Here is a 23111-nt window from a genome sequence, read left to right as displayed (position 1 = left end):
AGTGCTGGGGTCAGTGTAAGATTCCAACTGTTCTGAGTAGGAAAGAAGGGGAGAGGAGTTGGAATTGGAAAAGAGGTTTGTTTACTCACTTTTTCCTTCTTCCTTCTTCAGGAAGTAACTCTCTTCATTTATCCATTGTCTAAATTGGCTAAGACAGCATCCACATCCTGCAGAGAAGACTTTACAGTTTTAGAGGTTGATACATCAAAACAAGAGAAACACTCCTCGGAATTTACTGATAAACAAAGAAGTCTTTTGGGGCAATATGAGTATCAAAAAAAAGTAATAATGGCAATAGATTGAAGCATGCCAAATATATAAAAATCCGTGAGTTCCTAAAGATATTACAAAAAAGAAAGTCATTGACCACTTCTGGAGTTTTCTAGGATACTAATTCATTACTTTGAAAATTAATAAAGAAAAATGTCAAGCATTAAAATTAATTACCTGATCATGTTATTTAATACCTATTTGTAGCCTCTGCGTGACCAAAGTGGATTTGGCCATATTTGTAGCATAAGGTTTCATTAGTGTTTTCCTATAATGTGAACTTTTGCCTTCTAATATGATTATAAAACTAACCATGCCTAATTTTGCTTTTTTAAAAAAATAATTTCATATGAGTGGAATTATTCAGTATGGTCTTTGGTATTTGCCTTCTTTCACATAGCATTTTGTTTTTGACATTCATCCATTCAGGAATATTTTATTCCTCTTTATGAAGCTGAGTAGTATTCTACTGTATGTAGTTACCATAATTTGCTTAACCATTCACTAGTGCTTTTCCTGTATCTATTGAACTGATGGGGTTTTTTTCCCCTTTATTCCAGCAATACGGTGAGTTACATTGACAGATTTTCAGGTTAAACCAATTTTGCATTCCCAGGATAAACTTAACTGGTCATTCTCTTAAATGTTGTTGGATTTGATTTACTAAAAAGAACTTTTTTAATTGACGTATACCTGATGTACAATATTATATAGATTCCAGGTATACAACATAGAGGTGATTCACAATTTTTAAAAGTTATATTTCATTTATAGCTACTTGATTTACTAAAATTTTGTTCAAGGTTTTTGTGTCTATTTTATGAGGGATATTGGTCTGTAGCTCTCTTTACTTTTGTGGTTTTTCACTGGTTTTGGCATCAGGGTAAGCATGATTTCATAAATTCAGAAGTGTTTGCAATGCCTGTTAAATGCCTTGCAGAACTTTGAGAAACATTAAATTATGCATATTTAAATTGTCATTTAAATATGTTTCAAAAATAAAATAATCTGTTCTGACCTTCTTCAGTCTTCTCTAATTTCCATAACAAATATGGAAGGTGAACTCTGTTCACCTTCAAGCCTGGTTTGAAGGTGGCTGAATTAGTGAGTGATTTGTAATCAGATTTCAGGAAACTATTCCTAAGCAATTTTAGGGATTATTGTCACTAGAAACCTAGAAGGGGAAACCGAGACCCTTAAAGGTTGCCAGACTCTTCCAGATAAGAGTACCTTCCCACTTTCACAGCGCTCCATCACACAGCATTCATTACAAGCTTTTACAGGAAACTATATAAAGTGCCTGCTGTGTATACATTTACCTTATAAAATTAATGTGTCCATCCTTACTCTTTTTCTTCCTTATGAAGGCCTACACTTCCAACTGACACAATCCAAAAAGGGAGCGGCAAAACAACGAAACTACAGGATCCTGTGGCTTGGGGGTTACTAGTTGAACTGGGCATGCTCAGTCGCCAGGCAGATTTTTTTTTTTTTTTTTTTTCGGTGAAGTGGAAACTACAACAGAGCGTACCGTGCGCACGGAGGTGGGCGTGCCCTCGTGGAGTTTAGAACGTTGCCGCAGCCAATGGGGCCTCGCGGCCGGCTGCCGGGGCTCCTCATTGGAGGAGCGGGGAGGCAAGCGAGTAGAGGGCCCCTGGAGGGAGCCGCGGAGGTTCAGGTCCCGGAGGCCGGGCTACGCCGAGCCTTGCGCGTGAACAACTGCGGCGGGGGCAGCCTCCAGCGGCGGTGGCAGCAGTTCCAGCCCGTTGCTTTACTTTTTAGCTTCACCAACGTCATTATGCCGAAGAGAAAGGTAAGTCTTACCAAAAAACATTTCAAAGGCCTTCAAATTGCGCTAACAGCAAATCTTGTCATTGCAATGGATGGCGTGCAGTGCACTCGGTAGTAACTCGGGGGTTGCGAGTCTCTTTGCTTCTTCAGTGCTTGTTTTCAGTTGCCTGTTGCAGACATTGCGCCCTCCCTCTGTCCCCATCGATCTCTGAATGTTACTTTCTTTCCGGCGACCCGGCTTCCCTTCTTTTTGAACTCATTCTAGCCGGAATGGTTTCCACCTCGAACAAGAAGCAAAAGCGCTTTTCACCCCCGCTTCCAGGAGGGGAGTTTCCTCTTTACAAACTGCTAGGTTGCGGTTAGTGTGGAGGAAAAGCAGCGCGGGGTGGGGAACAAGTCCACGCATAGGGAGATCGAAAATGAATCCAATAAGTCGGGCAGATGTCGGGGTTATTCCCATGTGGGCCGTGCCCACGCCGGTGCGCAGCGATGGCTCTGAGGCTACAGGAGAGGGAAAGCCATGTTTAAAATAGCGCTCACTCCCCTGCTCGCCTGCGCTGCAGACCCGTATGTACCAACTCCAGTGTCAGGCAGGGCTGGGGACGGCGCAGGCGGGGCCGGGGTGGCTGGACTTGCCCGCAGTTGGCGGCGGCAGCCGCGGAGTTGGCCACACGCAGGACGGGACGCCGCCGGGGGCGCGCGCTCCGTGGCTGCAAAGGGCAGGGGCCACCGGGTACGATGCGGGGACCCAAACTCACACTCGGTCCCGGAAGGCGGGGTCTGCGTGCTCCCGCGCCCCTGGGTGTGTAGGGGGCACTGGGGTCACTCCTGGCGGACTATTATGTCCCCTTCCGCACAGGCCCCGGACACGAAGTAACTCGCATGGGGACGCACGTTTCCCTCGGAGTCCGGCTGCGACTTGTCATTGTCCCAGGGAGGAAGGGAAGGCTTTCCTCCCACCCCGAGGCAAAACCGCTGTGTAGCGGCTGTGTCTAAGAAAATGCCTTGCCCTCGTGTTTCCAACGCTGTTAACCAGTGAGGGTGTTAAATCTGAAGCAAAAGGGCAAATAATATTCTGCTTTATCCGTTAAAGATGGTGGAATGATTTGTGTGTGTGTAAATGACTGAATTATTTTTTAAATATTGAAGCTTTAAAAATACAGAAGCTTTTGCCATTTTATCTGTCTTTACTAAGAATTTGGTGGAAACTTGTCGCCTCCATTTTTAAAAAAACATTATTATTAAAAGTTTAAAAAAAATCTTAGAGTTTATTGTGCGCATACTATGTGCCTCATAGTGTGGGCAGAGTTTGATTTAACATCTAGTTTAATCCTCTCGTTTAACCTTGACAGGGATATTCCATGGAACTGGGGCTTAGAGACAGGAATTACCCAAGGGTCTCAACAACCAATGGCTAGTACCAGAGATTTAATGAGATGCTGCAGGTCTAGAGGCTTTATTTTCAGACATTATTTACTCATTCTCTTCATTTAGTGGTGGGTGTGTCAAGAGGAGTTTGAAATGCAAAGAGACTCCCAGCCTAAGAAGATGGATGGCATATTGAGTACTAATAATTTAGGTTCATTATTGAAACTTAATTTTTATGAAAGTATTGTTTTTGCATTACTAGAACGAGGATATTAGAATGAGACCACAATTTTCAGCATTTTATCTTTGGTTTAATGACGAAGCTGGGAATTCTAGTAGAGCCACCAAGAAATGGGTTGCTGAGTGCGTTGATGCCATCTCCTTTCTTGGGAATTATAACAAATTTAGACAAATAGTAGGTTAGAGGTGCACAAATTCTTTATTATAATGGACCCTGATGTGCCGGAATCCTTGTTGTCCAAGGGTCAGAGTTGGTGAAACCATTACTCTTACTCTTCCTCATTGCCCACCTCTCTTAGGGAAATAGAAGGGAAGAAAAGAAGAGCAGTAGAGGAACTGGCGTTTAACTATTGTTTTATTTCCCTAGAAGGCAGGGAAGAAGCTAGCCATAAAGAAGCTAGCCAGGCATCCTGGGACTAGGGGAAGACCTGTATGCAGGCACCTGTGTGGCATCCTAGGGACATCAGAGTGTTTTCAGAGGTGGGAAAGCTCTCCTTGATGAATAGAAATGCTCTTCATTTATACCTGGCCAAAAGACCTGGACGGGTACCTGGCCAGGAGCAGCCACAAATTAAACATGGCTTCCATGGCCATCCCATGTACAAGGCAAACCGTGGAGCTGCCTCATGGAACCCTGGAGGTCACGGAAACTTACATAGGAACCAATAGTCATTAGGTAAAGGCTGCCTAGACGCAAAGAAGAGAACTGGAGCCAGTCTGTTTGTTGCTCTGCAGGATCTGTGAAGCTGGGGTATCATGTACATATTGCTCCACGATCTTTTTCTTGGCTGTAGCACTGCCTGTTGTACATTATAAGTTTTGAAAGTGTCCCCACAATGTTTTTTTCTTTTTTTAACCATCTTGGCCCCTTTTTTTTCAACTTCTCCCAGAAATCAAGAAAGGTTATTTAATGAGCACTGTTGAGGCTGCAGAGTAAGAAACAGCACTAATAAAGTCAGTAGAAACATCTGGAATCCTAGCACTGCTTGCATGCCATAGGGATATGAAGTTTACCCTCATGGAGCTTCTGTTTAATTCAATGAGGTGGTAAGGGTAGTGGCCGCAAAACAATTGAATGATATTAAGCCTGTATATATGTCCCAGAATACATAGTATAGATTCTAAAAGCTGTAGGATAGATAAAGAAAGAAGGTTGAACTGGGGCCAGTCTTGAAAGTGTGTGTTGGCGGGGGGTGGTTTCAAATATACAAAGAGAAAAGCAGGCATTTTCTGTTTTCAGGCATTTGGCTGCCTCTTCTGATTGTATCTCAACATGACTAGGCCTCAGGTATATACTGTACCTCGAAGGCCACAGTATCCACATTAATAGAAAACAGTCTTATGACATTTCTTTTCTTTAAATATATTTATTTATTTATTTATTTATTTATTTTTGCGGTACGCAGACCTCTCACTGTTGTGGCCTCCCCCGTTGCGGAGCACAGGCTCCAGACACGCAGTCTCAGTGGCCATGGCTCACGGACCCAGCCGCTCCGTGGCACGTGGAATCTTCCCGGACCAGGGCACGAACCCGTGTCCCTTGCATAGGCAGGCAGACTCTCAACCGCTGCGCCACCAGGGAAGCCCTATACAATTTTTAAAGGTTACTTTCCGTTTACAGTTATTACCAAAAAAATTGGCTATATTCTCCGTGTTGTACAATACATCCTTGAGTCTGTCTTACCTTTGTGAGTTTTATCTATATCTTCGTGTGTGATAGTCATAACTACACGAAACCAAATGGTTTTTATAACTGCGGGAGTATTTTTTGAAGCAGTATAGCCCTCAGTGGTGACGAGTTCTTCAGTTAGCGTTCCATCCCTTCCCAAGTTGGTGAGATTTAAATAAAGTTGAGTTTCCTCTATTCATTACCTAATGGGTGGTGGGTCACCACCCACTAATTCCTAGACTCAGGTGGTGGTGGGACAGTGAATGACTGAGTTCTAGACTGTTCTGGTCAGACATCCACGAATGCTTACAGAGATCACGCTGTTATGTGATGACCTGATGGTCTACACAGAGACCTCAGCCAGCAAGTCCTAGAGCCATGGTCCTGGCATGAGTAGCAAACACATTTTCACATCCTTCTTTTTATTTTTCCAGTTCTTCATCACTGGAACTATTGGAAATGTCTAGTGGATCACATCAGAAATTTTCTCTAATGAGGCAGTTTTCCAGGAATTTGCGATGTAAACCCTAGTCTCTTTTTACAGTTAAAGGTTTAAGGAAGAAAAGTCTGTCTGCCTCTAGCTTTGAGATTTGAAATTACGTTTTATCTCTTTTCATAAAGTAGAAAGGCCCTGGGCTTGGCACGTGGGATGCTTAACTAACAATACTCAAGGTTTCTGATCAATCTTTCAAAGGAGTATCACATATTATAACACCAGAGACAGATTCTGTAAATGAAAATAGAGATAACTTTGACTACATAAAAATGAATATGTCAGTATGGCAAAGAAAAGAAAACTCTGTTAACAAAATTTTAAAATTTATGAACAACTGGGGAAAAAGTAATTTGTACCACGTATCACTGAAAATAGTGTGCTATTTTAGAAAGATAAGGAGGCTCACATGTCCTTATGGAAAAGATGTACATCCTTGTAAGAAAATAACAGACTCAATAGATGAAAATGTTTAATTTTACTAAAAGTCAGAGAATAGTATATTATTAAGAATAATGAGATGTGAGTTTTTAAAACCCGTCTGGTTTAAAGAAAAGATTGGAAGTGTTACTGCCCAGTGCTTAGTGACACTGACACTTCAGCAACTCTCAAGCAATGTGGATGGGGGTATAATTTCGTTTAAAAAAAAAAAAAGCTTTATTGAGGTATGATGTACTTACCATAAAATCTGTTCATCTATTCAAAGTATACAAATCAGTGATTTTTAATAAATTTATAGAGTTGTGTATCATTACTATAATCCAGTTTTAAACTACTTCTATCACTCCAGAAAGGTCTCTCCCATTGTTGGCAGACAGTCCCTACTCCCACCCCAGTCCTAGACAACCACTAACCTACTGTCTCCATAGATTTGCTTTTTCTGGAAATTTTATATAAAAGGAATCACACAGTATGTAGTCCGTTACGTCTGGTTTCTTTCACTCAGCGTAGTGTTTTTGAGGTCCACCCATGGGTTAGCATGTATCTGTAACCTCATTCCTTTTTAGTGCCCAATAATAGTCTACTGTGTGGGTATTCGACTTTTTGTTTATCCTTTCACAAGTTGGTGGACATTTGGATTGTTTCAATTTGGGGTTATTATAAATAACGCTGTTGTGAATATTTGTATGTAAGTCTTTGCACGGACATATTTTCATTCCTCTTGGGAAGTTTCCTAAGGGTGGAACTGGTGGGTGGTATGAAAGTCTATCTTTAAGAAACTTCCAAACTGTTTTCCAAAGTAATTGTATCATCAGTGAATGAGGGTTCCAGTTTTTCCACATCTGTGCTCATAGCTGGTATTGTCAGGGTTTTTTGCTTATAGCCTTCTAATTAGTCTAATTTACCACAATAATTAATGATGATGAGCACCTTTTCATGTGTTTACTAGCATAATGGATATCCTAGGTGAAACATCTATTCAAATATTTTGCCCATTTTGAAATTGGATTGTTCATCTTATTATTGAGTTGTAAGTGTTCTTTATATATTCTGGACACAAGTCCTTTATCAGATATACGATTTATAGATCTTTTCCTTCAGTCTATGGCTTTTAAAGAAATTTTGTCTTGATGTCTTGCAAAGAACAGAAGCCTTTTAATTTTGATGGAATCCATTTGGTGTCCTGTCTAATACATCTTTGCCTAATCTAAGGCCACAGATATTTACTTCTAGAAGTTTTATAATTTTAGCTCTTATGTTTAGGCTTATGATCCATTTTGAATTACATTTGTGTATAGTATGAGATAAGGGTTTCAATTCTTTTGTGTGTGTGTGTGCGCGCACGTGCGCAATGTGGATACCTACCTGTCTCAGCACCACCTGTTAAAAAGACCATCTTTTTTCCACTGAATTGCCTAGGGACCTTCGTTGAAAATCATTCATCATAATGTAAAGGTTCGATTTCTATCCTCTGAGTTGTGTTGCATTATCTATAGGTTTGTCCATACGTCAATACCACATTATCTTGATTACTGTGGTTTTATAGTAAGATTTGGTACTGGTAATGTCAGTTCCTCACTTTGTTCTTCCTTTTCAAAATTGTTTTGGCTATTACATCCTTTGCACTTCCATATAAATTTTCAAATCAACTTGTAAATTTCTACAATATGCCTGCCATGATTTTGATAGGGATCGAATTGAATCTGTAAGTCAGTTTGGAGAGAACTGCCTTCTTAGCCGTATTGAGTTACCCAGTCTGAATGTGAAAGGGCCTGCTATGTAGTATGCCATCCATAAATACTTGCTGAATTTAATTGCGCCAATATTGATATGAAACCTGTATTTGAGTAAAGGCTCCAAAATGCCAGGGTTATACATTTTATTCATTCCTTCACTCACTTCATGTTAAATAAACATTTATCAAGCATCACCTTTATGCAAAGTACCATCACCTTGGGAAAGTAAGCGCATTATTGTTTTTTCCAACCCTTTTTGAAGTGAATGAGTAAAGGCCCTTATTTTTAAGGATCTTTCAGTCTGACGGGGTACGTAATATACAGTCAGTGTTCATAATTCACGGCAAGAAGTGATAATGAGCCACAAGAAAAACTATGAGCTCTGAGCATTCAAGTTTGGTCAGACTCTGTGTCCAAAGAAAAAACACTGGCAGAAGGTTGTTTGGTTAAAAGGGTTGGGGAGGGCTTCCCTGGCGGCGCAGTGGTTGAGAGTCCGCCTGTCGATGCAGGGGACACGGGTTCATGCCCCGGTCCGGGAAGATTCCATATGCCGCAGAGCGGCTGGGCCCGTGAGCCATGGCCGCTGAGCCTGCGCGTCCGGAGTCTGTGCTCCGCAACGGGAGAGGCCACAACAGTGAGAGGCCCGTGTACCGCAAAAAAAAGGGTTGGGGATTATAGTTTCTTTTTTTTAAATCACAAGAGGATCAGTGCTAGTTTGTTAATAAAGGTGATCTCTGAAGTCTTGCTTTCTTTGAAGTAGAAGGAAGTTAAATTCAAGGCCGGTTCCAACATTTGGGGTTAGATTGTGTATGGTAGCTACCCTCACTCATTAGTAAAGATTCAGTGATTTCTTGGCCCCTATGCTTTTCTGTAACCACCCTCTTGTGTTTAAAAGGTGGTTGTCTGGGACCATGTTTCTAAGTTGACACATGTTATTTGATTGATTACCTAATTTTGAATTAACTTTGTAATCCTTCTAATTCCACTTGACCATGAAGTCTTGGGTGGCTCTGGTCTTTTTTTAATCCCCCTACCTCTCCTCGCACAGGTACTGTAACTGTTTGCTGAACGAGTGCATGAATGAATTGTTTTCAAGGGAAGAAGGTAGTAACTTTAATTATTTCATATCCTCGTTGGGGAGATAGTCCAATATAGCCTGGCTTTACTGTTTACTAGCTGTGTAATTTAGGGCAGGTTACTTAACTCCTCCCTAAGCTTCTGAGTTCCTAATTCTCTGAGACTCGGTTTCCTCATCTGCAAAACTGGGCTGAAAATATGTTCTACCTCGTTGGGTCGTTGGAGGCATTAAATGAGATGGTGAACGCACAGTTCTTAGCACAGGGCCTGGCGTGTGTGAGACGGTCAATGGATACTCATTATTGTAGTGCTGATATTTTTAATTATTAAGAGAACTACAGTGAAATAACAGGCTTCTGATAAGCCAAGCTTCCATTTTGTAGGACCAATGGTGCACAGATCTCACCCTGTACGGCCAGTTAACTGCAGTTATAGGAGTAGGTAGTGTTTTTGAAAGAACATAAGCTTTCATCTGGTGCATTTTTACATGGTTGATTTTTCTCAGAGAAAAAATTATGCTTAAAAATATTGCCACATAACATTAGAATTCCCTTGGCAAGTCAGTTACCAAGTGATCCTCTTTTCCTATATTTTTTCCCCTAAAGCACTGCCTTTGTTTACACCAAAGTTAAATAGATTCCACTTTCCTGCGGGGTACAATTTGGAAATGGCGACTGAAGTAAACACCGTTTAATCTGTCCGCTTTCACAGTACCTGGTATGTTGAAATACGATGTTAGTCTCCTGAGTAATTTAAAAATCAGTGTTGAAGATAACGAACCGAATCAAAATGTTGAATATTTTCTCCCACTGGCTGCTTATTTATTGTACATTTAACTGCGTTCTTGGAAGAGTTCAGCGGAATCATGTGTGGGTTCCTGGTCAAGGTATTTATTGAGTCCAGTCTTTTTACATCTTGTGAGCATGTCCAGAAACAGGGCCATTTATATACGCCCAAGGCAAATGCATGTTCAGTCCCAGAAAGTAAATGATATGCATAATCAGAAGTAGGGAGATACAGAAAAAGGTTTTAAATCTCAAAATTGGTTCCAAAATTTAATATTTTAAGAAGAACTTATATCTGTAACAATATATACACATATTTATTCCCATTAAAATTTAAATAGCTACCACTTATTGAATACCTGGCTGTACCGGACCTGAGCTTTGTGCTTTATAGTCGTTAGAATAAAATAAAAATTAAATAAAAATATGTGAAGTTGTTAGAAATAAACCTGTGTGGCAAGTATTACGGTGCAATTTCATATTATTTCATTTTATTCTCCCCGCCGTCCTGCGAGGCTGTCCTCATCTCACAGTAAATAACATGTAGGTGGCTTTCTGTGACTCAGTCACTGTTCCCAGCACTTTGCGTTAATGAGCTGAATCGTCCAACCACCCGGTCAGGTGTGTGCTCTCCACACTGACATCTTCAGAGGTAGCGTGTGGCCGAGCCGGGAGTGCAGTCCTGGCTGTCTGGCTTCAGAGCCTGTGCTCTGAACCACCGCGCCCTGCGGCCGGTCCCATCCACATCCACAGTGAGAAGACTGGGATTTAGTGCAATGAAGGCATTTCCCCTGGGTCACACAGCTGGGAAGGGACAGAGCCAGGAATTCTACCCCAGCCCTCTTTTACTCAAGCTTTTTCTCCTAACCATGACACCACAGTACTTCCCGTAAATATTTATTTCTATTGGCCTCGTGTATTTTTATTTAAATCGAGGTGCCCAACAAATGAAACAGGGAAGATTCAGGAGTTATGTAAATGTGTGCGTGTCCATCTGTTTAAAATGTTGTCTTTATTAAGATATAGGCTGATGTCGTTGTTTCTAGGTACCAGTCATAGGAAGGTACCCCACAAGTCATTATTATCTGTGATCATGCCCTAAGGCTGCCCTCAGGGTCCAGGCCTCTGGCTTCTGAAAGATGTACGTTCTCATGAAGCCTTCTGGGTGTTTCAGGATCTAATGGACTGTAGGGTCATATACAAGGTATATATATGACGTTTCCTCATCCAAGCCTTGGTATCTGAGTATTGAGGGTCTAAAACTTCATATTTTCTCAAATTCCACCATGAAACTGCTGGATTTACTATTTCTAAGGTGTATTGTCTTCGTTAATTTGTTATATTTCAAATAATAGGGATATTCCCCTGTGACCAGAAACATGTAAACACACTTGCATATTATACAATATATTGAGAGGTTATAATGTAAATGTTAAGCCACCATTGCTTACACATTGGATTTTAAAAATGAGCAGGTGTTTTGTTTTAGCAGGTGCTAAAAACCTCATAGTTTAGCAAAGCTGTTGGACCTAGAACTGGATGGAGTTTCATTTCACAGTCCTGGATTACCAAATGATTCATGTTTAATTACAAAAGTTATTTTTAAAAGATGTAAAGGGATATTATTTTAAAATTATATCTTTATTATTCTGACCCCATACAAAGGTAAATACAAAGTTTACCCCAAGAGATTTTTTTTTTTTCTTTCTTTCTCTCTCTTTGTTTTTTCTTTATTGGGTACAAGCTGTGGCTTTTTACAGTACAGTACTGGACAGAATTTGTTAAATCCTACTTCGCAGGAAGTTGTGAGTCTTGGGCCTGGTGTATGTAGGAGGTAAACATACCAAAGGCTTGAGGTGATCAACGTGTGAAGCTTTGAAGACTTCTTCTGAAGTTTCATATATATGCCACATAATACAGTTTTTAACTGTATCTTTTCTATCCACTTCTCATTGCTTTCCTTTATCGCTTCTCTTAATTAAAATTTTTAATTTTACTGTTCCCCCTTTGAGTGGTCACATGTCCATCACATCAGAGCTAGCTGAATCATTTTGCAAAAATATAAGAAACATCATAACTGTGTTTATCATTTAGTAGAAATAAACTCATGTCTGAGCAAATAGGAAAATAAAGTCACTATCTGATAACGTCCCTTTAAAATCCCTGGTGTAAAAGTTGGAAGACTGGGGTCTAGTGTGGTCTCCACAACTCTTTATTGGGGGAAAGTCACTTGACCTCTTCGAGTCTCTATTCTTCATCTGTAAAATGGGAATATTAAGACAGTCCCTGTGTATCTCAGTGCTACTGAGAGGATCAAATACAGCAACAAGGTGAAAGTATACAGAGAAATGTAAAGTACTGTTAAAAATGATAGAACTGATTTGGTGTGTTGCCTTTACTTTTTTTTTTTTCTGTGGTACGCGGGCCTCTCACTGTTGCAGCCTCTCCCATTGCGCCGCTCCGCGGCATGTGGGATCTTCCCGGACCGGGGCACGAACCCGTGTCCCCCGCATCAGCAGGTGGACTCTCCACCACTGCGCCACCAGGGAAGCCCCTGCCTTTACTTTTAATAGTGAGATAAAAATACTTGTGTCTGTGTGTGTGACCATTTAAAAACCCAGAATAGTACATTTATGTGCATCTCAACATGTAATTTTTTTCCTTTTTTGTCAACATGCAATATTATTTATTTTAATTTTAATTTTTAACTTTTTTTAGAATTATCTGACAAAAATTTATTTTTGTAAGTTTAATCTTTTTTTATTTTTATTTTATATTGGAGTATAGCTGATTTACAATGTGTGTTAGTTTCAGGTGTGTACAGCAAGGTGATTCAGTTATACATATATCTGTTCTGTTTCAGATTCTTTTCCCATATAGGTTATTACAGAATATTGAGTAGAGTTCCCTATGCTGTACAGTAGGTCCTTGTGGATTATATATTTTATACATAGTAATGTGTGTATGGTAATCCCAAGCTCCTAATTTATCTACCCCCTCACCTTCCCCCTTTGGTAACCGTAAGTTTGTTTTCTAAGTTTATGAGTCTGTTTCTGTTTTGTAAATAAGTTCATTTGTATCATTTTTTTAGATTCCACATTATAAGTGATATCACATGATATTTGTCTTTCTCTGACTTACTTCACTTAGTATGATAATCTCTAGGTCCATCCATGTTGCTGCAAGTAGCATTATTTCATTCTTTTTTATAGCTGAGTAATATTCCATTGTACATATGTACCACATCTTCTTTATCCATTCATCTGTCGATGGACATTTAGTTCCTTAAAAAACTAAAAGTAGACCTACCATATGATCCAGCAGTCCCACTCCTGGGCATATACCCAGAGAAAATCATAATTCGAAAAGATACATGCACCCCACTGTTCATTGCAGCGCTATTTACAATAGCCAGGACATGGAAGCAATCAACATGTAATATTTGTAATGGGAAATTGTGTCTTGCTATTCCAAGAGGCTCACAAATGAGGGGGAGTAGGAAACACTCCATTACATATTATGTGTTGCTTGCCTGGGTCTACAGGTTAAGATGTTTCCCACCCTGGAAGCGCTTTGCTCTCCTAGCATCCCAGATCTGCACACAGTTTTGAAATTGGGAAAGCCAGCAGAAACGACTTAGAGTGGTGTAGTGGATGAGTCGTGAACCTGAGCCAGCCTCCCTGGCTCTGAATCACAGCTCTTCCACTGACCAGCAAGATTACCAGCTGGGTCATCTTGGGCAAGATGCTAGGTTATCTTGCAAGATGCAAGATTACCTAACCTCTCTGGCTTCAATTCCGCATTTAGACAATAGACATGATACTGTTTACCAACCTCACAGGATTGTAATGAGGAGATGAACTCATTCAGATCATTGTCTTGCACATGAATGCAGTACAGAATCCATGTTTACTGAGATTATGGTCGTTCCTTTGGGTCTGTTCTCGTGTCCTTTTCTAGGACTCCCATACCTGGCATCTCTGTCCTAGACACTTACATAATGTGGTTAGTATGTACACGAGCATCTCACAAAGTCAGGCAAGTGAGAGCTTCGGGTCCATCCTCTTCGTTTTCCTCATGAAGAAACTCAGGCCCAGGGACATAAGATACAAGCCAGACTGGGGTCAGGCTTCGGACCTCAGCTGGGACCTTCGCCCACGATCCCATTCACACAACAGGGAGGAAGAGATAGCTGTCATGAAAGAGGCAGCTCAGACCAAAGAGATGTGTGAAATATTTTAAATTATTTCCTATTAATGATATACTTCCATTATTAAATTATGTGTATTAAATTATGTGTATTTATGTGTATTAAATTATGTGTATTTATATAAGAAAAGTTCACTGAACATACTTGAAGAGGGCTTTTTCTTTGCCTCCAGTTATCTTTTGTAATGGAGTACAGTGTGAGATAGTTTCCCTAAAAGTATCTCTCAGAAAAGAAGAGTTGCTGTTTACATCGTTTCAGCCAAAGCCTTCTAAAGCAGAGTTCTTACTCAATTACTTTTATCTTGAACAACAGAATTTTATGTGGGGAAGACATACTAGCCTCATGGCCTTAATAAGCTCTTTAGGTTTATAGAAGTTGATGAAATTAATAGGCACAAGCAAGGAAGGAGGTAAGAATGAAATTTGATATCAGTTTGATTATTAATCCTTTGCATGTGATCTCTCAATCCTAAATGCTGGATTTTTAAGGGTTATTTTAAAGAAAGCAAGGCAGTATTGGAGGATCCCAAACATATACTTACAGCACGAATGAAAAGCAGCCATGCTGATGTTAAACAATGGTCCTTGTGGCTTTGAATAAAATTTTCAGTGTCTGTTTCATATGTCAAATTCAAATATGTGAATATTTGAGTTTAAGGGAAGTACCTGGTATTTGGAAAACTTCATAAGAATTTCCTGGACAGTGCCTCCATTTGTGGAGGGGAATTAATCAAGTAGTTGTGTTTATGTGTTAACTTTAGCAGAAAAGTAAACAGTTAGTTATGGACACATTTCAGTCTTTCTCGGGGTAGGTTGTTTGGATTTTTGTCCTAGAATGGTTTCTCCTCCTCTAACCAGCTTACTAGTGGACTGCCTTCTTTTCTCCAGCCTTAGGTTTATAACAGAAAATGTAAATTGATTTTAAAAGAAAATGTAAAGAAAAATAATCATAATTTAAACATATTGACCAGCAAGTTAGAGAAAAGTCCCCTCAAAGTAATACATTCCCCAGGTGAAAAGAAGTGGTTGTTGGTTTGTTTGCAGGGTTACGTCTGCTCCCAGCTTTCGTGCATCAGCACGGATAACCCAGGAGCTGAGACTGGATTTGTTCTATAGCTGCTGGTAGATGGTTACTTGAATTTCATAGGTACTCTAGGCTCTCAACAAATTCACTTAAGTTATAAGCAGTAGCCCTTGTCACTTAAAATCTTAGAAGGAAAACTCTGAGAGCCTACACTTCAGTAAAGACTATTTGGAACTTTAATACAAGGTCCAGAACTCTTTGCTGAGAACCCTGAGCCCTGCTCTTTCTCCTGTGGCTGAGAAATATGGCACCAGGAGGTACTAGCCTTTTGTTCCTAGCTTCCTGCCACACCCTCAATGTTTTTCTCTGTAGTGACAAACTTGGAGGCTAAGGCCATGTAGTGCTTGCTGTTCCCAAGCAACTGTTGAAGGCTATAAGGATTTTCTCATCTTCTCTGATACCTTCCTGAGTTTGGAGCGAGAAAACTGGGTTCACGACCCCCACAAGAGCCCCTGTGTAAGGTGGTAACCACTGTTACCAGGGGAAGGAGAAGCAGGAGAAGCTCAACAGTTGGTAATTTGTCCTGTTGATTCCTGTGGATGGTCTACAGAATGAAAATTCCAATTTTCTTTTCTTGGTTCCCTGAGAAGGGCTGCTGCTACAGTTATCTTAAGGAAACACTGTTGTGTCCCCTTCAGTGCATTTCCGTGTCTTCAGAGGCAGGACCCAGGCATCTTTGTGAGATGGGAGAATGGAGACAGTGCAGTTGGTCGGCTGCTGAAGGAAGCCGGGCTCCCTCTGCCCGTCTCTCATCCTACACTCACCCAAGAGGGACAGTTCTGAATTCACGTTTGTAATGCTCTTGGCTTCCTGTTTTACCCAGCTCCAGATTCCTTCATATCAGCACAATGAAATGACTATGAATTGTATGTCTTGAACAGAAAAGGAAGAGGCAGTGTGTGGGCCAGACTTATAAGCCATTTAAGAAATACAGAAAACACTGGGACTTCCCTGGCGGTCCAGTGGTTAAGACTCCACACTTCCATTGCAGAGGGCATGGATTTGATCCCTGGTTGGGGAACTAAGATCCTGCACGCCGCATGGCTTAGCCAAAAAAAATAATAAAAATAAAAATAAATAAAGAAAATAACTCTTTTAAAAAAAGGAGTACAGAAAGCACTAATAGTCATGGAATTTGTGTTGGGAGTAGATGTGGCACTGCCAAATGGGCTTTGCTTCCACTCCCCTACCCCCTTAATATTGGTAATCTTTTTAGGGGGTTTCAAGTACAGAAAAATTCAGGAAATAATATAACATACCTATTCACCCATCACTCAGAATTCACACATTTGAACTTTTTTTATCCTATTTGCTTCAGATCTTTCTAAAAATAAAATGTTACAGATAAAGTTCAACTTCGGAACGCCCCCTTGGTTCCCTTCCCTTGTCAGCCTCCCTGGAGAGAAGCATGATCATGAATTTGGTGTGTATCCTTCCAGTCCGTGATTTTATATGTTTATGATGTATATGTCACATATAAATCCATAATATTGATTTGTTTTAAAATTCGTAAAAGTGGAATCATATACCTGTATTGTTCTATGTCTTCTGTTACTTGACATTATAATGAATTAATATAATTTCTTTAGGTATATTATGATAACTAATATATTTGGACTTTTTTAATGACTTATTTTGTGGTTTCTATTTATTATGTGTTTCCCTTTGGTTTGCTTTTTTCTCCCCTGCCTTTGATTGTAAAATTTGCCTTATTCCATTTCTCCTGATTTTTAAGTTTATAGATCTTACTTATTTTCTTAAAATTTTTAATGCCTGTCTTTAAATTTTGTTTTAACAGAGTCTAAAATGACTCTGTGTCAGTATCATTCTCCAGAACAAAACCAGGACCCTCCCATGCTGGGGGTGAGGATGATCTGTTCCCCCTCCTCTCATCTTTTGCGGTTGTTATTGTCTAGAATTGTGCCATCCAATATGGCAGCCATTAACTGCATGAGTCTATTAGCCAACGAGAAAGAATGAGCTGAATTTTTAAAATTTTAGTTTTAATCAATTTAAGAACTGGTATTAGATTCCATTATGGAAAATTTTAAATATGTTTGCAACAACCTGGATATGTGAAACTACTATAAACTTTATGATCTCTAACATATTTAGAGGGTCAGGTACTCCTGGTGAAAACTTAACATTTGAATGGAGGTGTGCTGTAAGTGTAAAATACACGCCAGGTTTTGAAGATTTAGTACCAAGAAAATTTGTGAAATATCTCATTAATAATTTGGATATTGATAACATGTTGAAATGATAAAACTTTAGATATGTTCAGTTAAATAAAATCTGTTATTACAATTAATTTCACTTTCTTCATGTGGCTGTTAGAAAATCTAAAATTACGTGTTATAATTCTATAGGGCAGCACTAATCTAGGATTTCTACTGAAATATTTTTAAACACACAAAAAATACATATTAGTATCTACAGGTAATAATTAGATTTGCCAATATAGTTTATACATTCTTTCTTACATATTTTCCTTCCATCTTAATTCACTTTTCTTATCGCTGAATTTGATTATTTAGTACTGGATCCTTGTTGAAAGAAAGGCTGTGTTGGTAGTAAACTCTCTTAGTATTTGTATTCTGACATGTCTTGATTTTGCCTTCACTCTAGAATGATAGCTGGGTACAGGATTCTAGGCTGACAGTTTTCCTCAACTCCTTGAACATTGCTTTGTAGTTTCTTATAATTTATAGATGCTTGAGAAGTAATTCTTTGAAAATTATTCATCTTTTAATTCTCATAACTTTTAAAGATTTTTCTCATTTTCCTTGACCTTCTGGAGTTTTATTATGTCTCATTGTATTTGTTTGCTTTGTTTTGTTTCCAGTTTGTTCCTTGGTGTGAGTTTTCCATCTGGAGATTCATGACTTCAGTTTAGGAAAGTTCTCACCCATTATGCCTTTGTTAGTATCTCTGTTCTCTGCTTCTGAATGTCTATGAGATACAGGTGGAACCTCGCAGTTAGCCACCATGTCTCCTAACCTCTCTTTCATATTATCTCTTTATCGCTCTTTCCTACATTCTGGGCTAATTCCTCAGCAGTCCGTGACAATTCATTATTTCTTCTACTGTCCCTGGTCTAGAGTTTATGTTTTGAGGTTTTTTATTTCAATGAGCCTACTTTAATTTTCAGAACTTGTAATTTCAAAAAGGTCAACTACCTGTTGATTTTTGCCAAATTTCATGCTCTTGGCTGACTTTGGGTCTCCATTGGGTCACCAGGTGTTCAGTGATCCATCTGCCTGCCAACTTGCCCTCAGATCATCTCTCAGTGGTGCTTCTGACTCCCCCAGAATCCCTGCTCTGCCTTCCATCAGGCCACCACGTGTGTCCCCCACCCCTTGCTGGCTCTCAGCTCGGTCCCCATCTACTTGGGTGCTGAAGGAGCCTCAGATATGTGAATGAGATCTTTTGGTTAGACCATGGTTCTCTGCCCTTTTGACCATTGTGGGTTCCAACTGGATTAGCATAAGCCTGCCCTGTCTGGGGGAGTGGGGCAAGACCCCTCTGCCTTGGAATTCCCCACATCCCGTCTAACTCACTTACCTTCCCGTCAGCCCACAAGGTGGTTGAAGTACATCTGAGATCATCTATGTACACCCCCAAGCCTCATTTCTCCCTTTTCTTTGTTTTTATTCCTCAAGATCCCTGGGGACAAAATCTTCGGGCTTCTCTTTTAATCCCTTCATACCATGATCTCCTGCTCTCTCCAGCCTCATGGCTAAGTGTTAACGGTGGACAGAGTGTGTGATAAGACAGCCGGAAACGGTAGGTCTTTCCGAAATCGTGTACCTGTTACTCTGTGTAACAAAAACAGATGACAAGGTTGCAGGGACTCTGGTTATAAGGAAATGTGCTCAACCTCAAGGCCCTGTTCAATATGATATATCATATTTGATAATTCAGGAGACTTATATATTTTGTTGTACAACATCTGTATAGCGATTCAGTCTGAAATACTCTCCCCAACATCTGGCTTGAACACAAACATGACCCTCTGAGTTAGATGTCATTATCATCTATCAGATGAAGAGACTGACCACAGTGATGAACTCACTGCCCCAGATCACACGTCTCCTAGGTAGAGAGCCACGACTGAAGCCAGTGTCTTGACCTGCATGTGTGCCACCGTACCCCACTGATCCCAGGGTGAAGGTCACTTGGGTCGTTCCTGACTTGCAGTTTTCTATGTGCTTGTTCATAGAATGCTCTTATGGAGAGGTTGAGCTTTGCTGGAGTTGTATCTCTCCCCCTCTCCAGTCTTAGGTTCATTCGTTCATGCATCTGAAAGTATTAACATTTTCAGTTACACCTGCTTTTTTGGTGGGGTCTTTCCAAGTTTCTCTTTTTCAATAATTTGCATCCAATACAAACATTGTTAGGTCAGTGTTTAGAGAGTGATCTTTCCGTCATAGTGCTGTCACAAATCCACTGCCTAGAAGAATATTGAACGTAATGTCACTAGCATCAGTTTAAGCAAATCTTTTAATGTCAGGTAACATCAGTAGTAGCTGTGTGGTGCTTCTTTCAAAGCCTATCAGTTACAGCTGGAGGGTACCCCAGATTGGATCTACTGAGTGGCCTGATAAGTGAGAATGAGAGCCCAGCACTTTAGACAACAGAGGATCTGGTTTGTGGCCAGAAGGGTCAAGTTTGTAACCGTGGAAATGAGCAAAGCCAAATGGCTCACCTAGGGATTCGATTTTCTAAGATTTTTCTGTCTCTAACTCAGCTGGCTGATATAGCATGAGATCTGTGAGCCAGACATTCTTTGCAAGAGAGTGGGGACAGAAAAGAGAAGTTCTGGGACTCCACCCCGTCCCCCGCCACCAGTCCAGTGGTTAAGACTCTGAGCTTCCACTGCAGGGGGCACGGGTTTGATCTCTGGTTAGGGAACTAGGATCCTGCATGCCATGCAGCATGGCCAAAAAATAATAAATAAATAAATAGAAATTTGCACCAAGAAATTAACACAATTTAAAAAAAAAAAAAGAAAGAAAAGAGAAGCTTTGTTTTCCTTGATGATAGAGAAGATTCCATGGATGAGGGAAAAATAATTGGTTGATTTGGGAAACAGGAGAGAGCTCCATGGATCTGGGAGGTTCTGAAGAGAGGTGAATCGGTAGACGGTGGGTAACAGTGGGTAACAGGCAGCCCCAGGGAAGAAGAGAAGGTTTACTGTGTCTTGAAGAAAAGCTTTTGTCTTTCTCAAAGTCTTTATCTACTTCTGACCTATGTTTTACATATTACTTTATAATCTAAGTGTTTATTTTCTTTGGCTGTGCTGTGCGACTTGTGGGATCTTAGTTCCCTGACCGGGGATCGAACCCGGGCCCTTGGCAGTGAAAGCACAGAGTCCTAACCACTGGACCACCAGGGATTTCCCTATAATCTAAGTGTTTAAATTTAGCCTTAACTTCATGTGGACTTTCCATGTATTCACATAGCCTAACTATTTTTAATCGCATTGCGTTAGTAATTATATCGTTTATTTAACTATTTCTCTGTTATTTACTGATCATGTGAGTTGTTTCTAGTTATTTCATATTAGAAACAGTACAAACAAAACGTATTTTTACAAAGTCTCTTTCTTTGAGTGTTCGTGCCAAAATTGGAATTACTGGGTCATTATATGATTTGTCCTAAGTGTCTTTTTCATATTGCCAGGATGTTCTCTGAAAATATTATATTAATTTACAGTGTCACCAACCCCAGCAAACAGTGGGGTTTGAATGTTTTTCTCATTTTATCAGATGAGGTGTTACCGCATAGCTGCTTTATTTTCCCAAGCCAAACATTTGTGCCAAATGTCATTTGCTCTTTGTATGTTTTCACCCTGGGAACTCCGTTCCTATCTTGTGTTAAATAGTTTTAATTTTCTAATTAGTTGAATAGTTTTTATCTTATTTATTGTCTTTAGCCAATAAAAACATATTGGGATAATTGATGTGTCTCATAAATGTAAGTGTATTTCCCCCGTTGGGAGTCAGGTTTGAGCTGTCGTGAGAGTGGGAGGGTGCCTCCCCCCCGGGGGGCGGGGGATGGATCAAAATCAGGAAAGAAATCGGCTGGCGTGGCCGGGCGCTGGGCCATCCTACCGAGGCTGGGAGTGTGGGAGAGAACCTGGAGCTGACGATGGAAAAATAGGAACTCCCGATAAATGTATCAAGTCGTATCAAGAAATGGGCTAGAAATCAAAGCTAGGCGAGTATGGGGTGAAAGAACGCTTTTGCGCTGGGCTTAGGTTTTCCCTGCTCTCACCTTAGGGAAACAAAGTGACTGGAACGTGTGTTGGGTCTCAGGCACCCCTGCTGCTGACTGCTGGGTCGCTGTTCTTTACCCGGCAGCAAGAGGTCAATGAAAATTCCTTGAGTGAATGTGCATTGGGAACAGGGGCTCAGATCAGTTCTTGCAGTACTTCCTGGTATAATCTTAGAGCAGTTATGCAGATAAATGCAGTGTGTGTGTGTGTGTGTGTGTGTGTGTGTGTGTGTGTGTGTGAGAAACATATCCTCTTACAAACTTACTTTTCCCTGCAGAATATCATTGGCTTATGTGGTCTTTTAATATGCATTTTCCAATTTAAATACAATTCACCGAAATTCTTTCTTTCTAGTCTCCAGAAAACCCAGAGGGCAAGGATGGCTCCAAAGTAACTAAACAGGAGGTAAGTGTACCTTTGAAATCCTGTATTATTAACTGGAATTTTTAATATCATTATGATGGTCTACATCTGAATGAATACTCTTCGAAACCAGATTGTTGAGACGACATAAACCAGAGATAAAAGTGTGGCTGCGTAGCCTCCCTTAGCCTGGATAGATTTCAGTTAGGGGCACTCATGAGGCATTTTCCACTTGCTATGTTGTTTATGTTTCTACCTGTTGGTGCTGCTGTCTGTTAAAAGGGATACTGAGAATTCCTTCTGGGCAAGGAGCGAGATAATAGGTAAATTCATCAAGGAGAACAAAGTCGGCCTTTCACAGCAAGGAAATGAAAGACTTGATTTAATAAATTCTCTGCTCCGGTGAGTGAACTATAGATTACTTTTTGGGTTCCGAATATTTGCCTAAAAGGAGTCATCTCTAAAGTCAAAAACTATGAAGGATACATAAAATGTCAAAATATTAAAGTTTTTTTTTAATCAGGAAAATTCTTAGGGTTTGGGATAGTTAGACAATAAGTCAAAGAAGCTCTGTATAAAATACAGAAATCTCCAGAAAGCTAGGAAGAGATGCTTGCATTTGACCTTCCGTGGTCCTATCATGAACTTCTAAAAGGAGATGAGCTAAAAAAGCAGCCAGTGAGATGGTAATTGTGATGACAGCCATTCCCTTGTGCACAGAGCTTTACAGTGTGTGGAATCCTTGAACTTACAACCTAAAAGGGGTCATGGGAGAGACAAAAACAATATCTAGTTACGGATTCTTTGATTGGGTGACTCATACTGTGTTAATAATTCAGAGGTTGTCATGATAGCAAAACCCCTACACACGATTTGTACAAGGAAGTTCGTTCTGCTGAATGGAAAATCTTTAACGGAATCTGTAAAGAAATCATTTAAAAGCAAAACAAACAGAACTGCCGATAGCCAAGTCCCCACCATCCATTTACCCAGTATTCAGTGTCTAACATAGAGTTTGGGAGGTGAAGTTGGTGATCCAGAGTCAGGTCACTAAACAAATGCTTAGAACCAACCGAAAAATGTTATCATACCAAAGTTCAAGTGCTTGAATTTTCTTGAAAATGGCAAAATACAATTTGTAGGACAGTTGGCTAAATGTAATACCCCCTTAATGTTTTTAGATTTGGGCACAAAATGCCTTTGGGTTTCTCCTCAGGGACTGCTATTTAAGTTGATTTGACAGTCAGAAAACCTAGAAACCATTACACACAGCAGGTCTTGGGTAGTGAAAACAGCCTTTCCCTC

General features: G+C 40.2%; 1 protein-coding gene across 3 annotated transcripts in view; it reads left to right on the top strand.

Annotated features, from left to right (window-relative positions):
* Positions 1 to 1786: 1786 nt before the first annotated feature.
* HMGN3 (high mobility group nucleosomal binding domain 3) overlaps positions 1787 to 23111 on the top strand; it is a 32453-nt gene continuing 11128 nt past the window's right edge. For all 3 annotated transcript variants that reach the window (XM_079939471.1, XM_079939470.1, XM_079939472.1), the window contains exons 1-2: positions 1787 to 2083; positions 21798 to 21848. In XM_079939471.1, coding sequence (XP_079795597.1) covers positions 1856 to 2083; positions 21798 to 21848 — 279 coding nt within the window. In that variant the 5' untranslated portion in view covers positions 1787 to 1855. The remainder of the gene's footprint in view (positions 2084 to 21797; positions 21849 to 23111) is intronic.

Source organism: Stenella coeruleoalba (genome assembly GCF_951394435.1).
Source record: "Stenella coeruleoalba genome assembly, chromosome: 12".
Taxonomy (NCBI): domain Eukaryota; kingdom Metazoa; phylum Chordata; class Mammalia; order Artiodactyla; family Delphinidae; genus Stenella; species Stenella coeruleoalba.
Note: the sequence above shows the minus strand (reverse complement) of the source record. Positions and strands in the feature narration are given on the sequence as shown.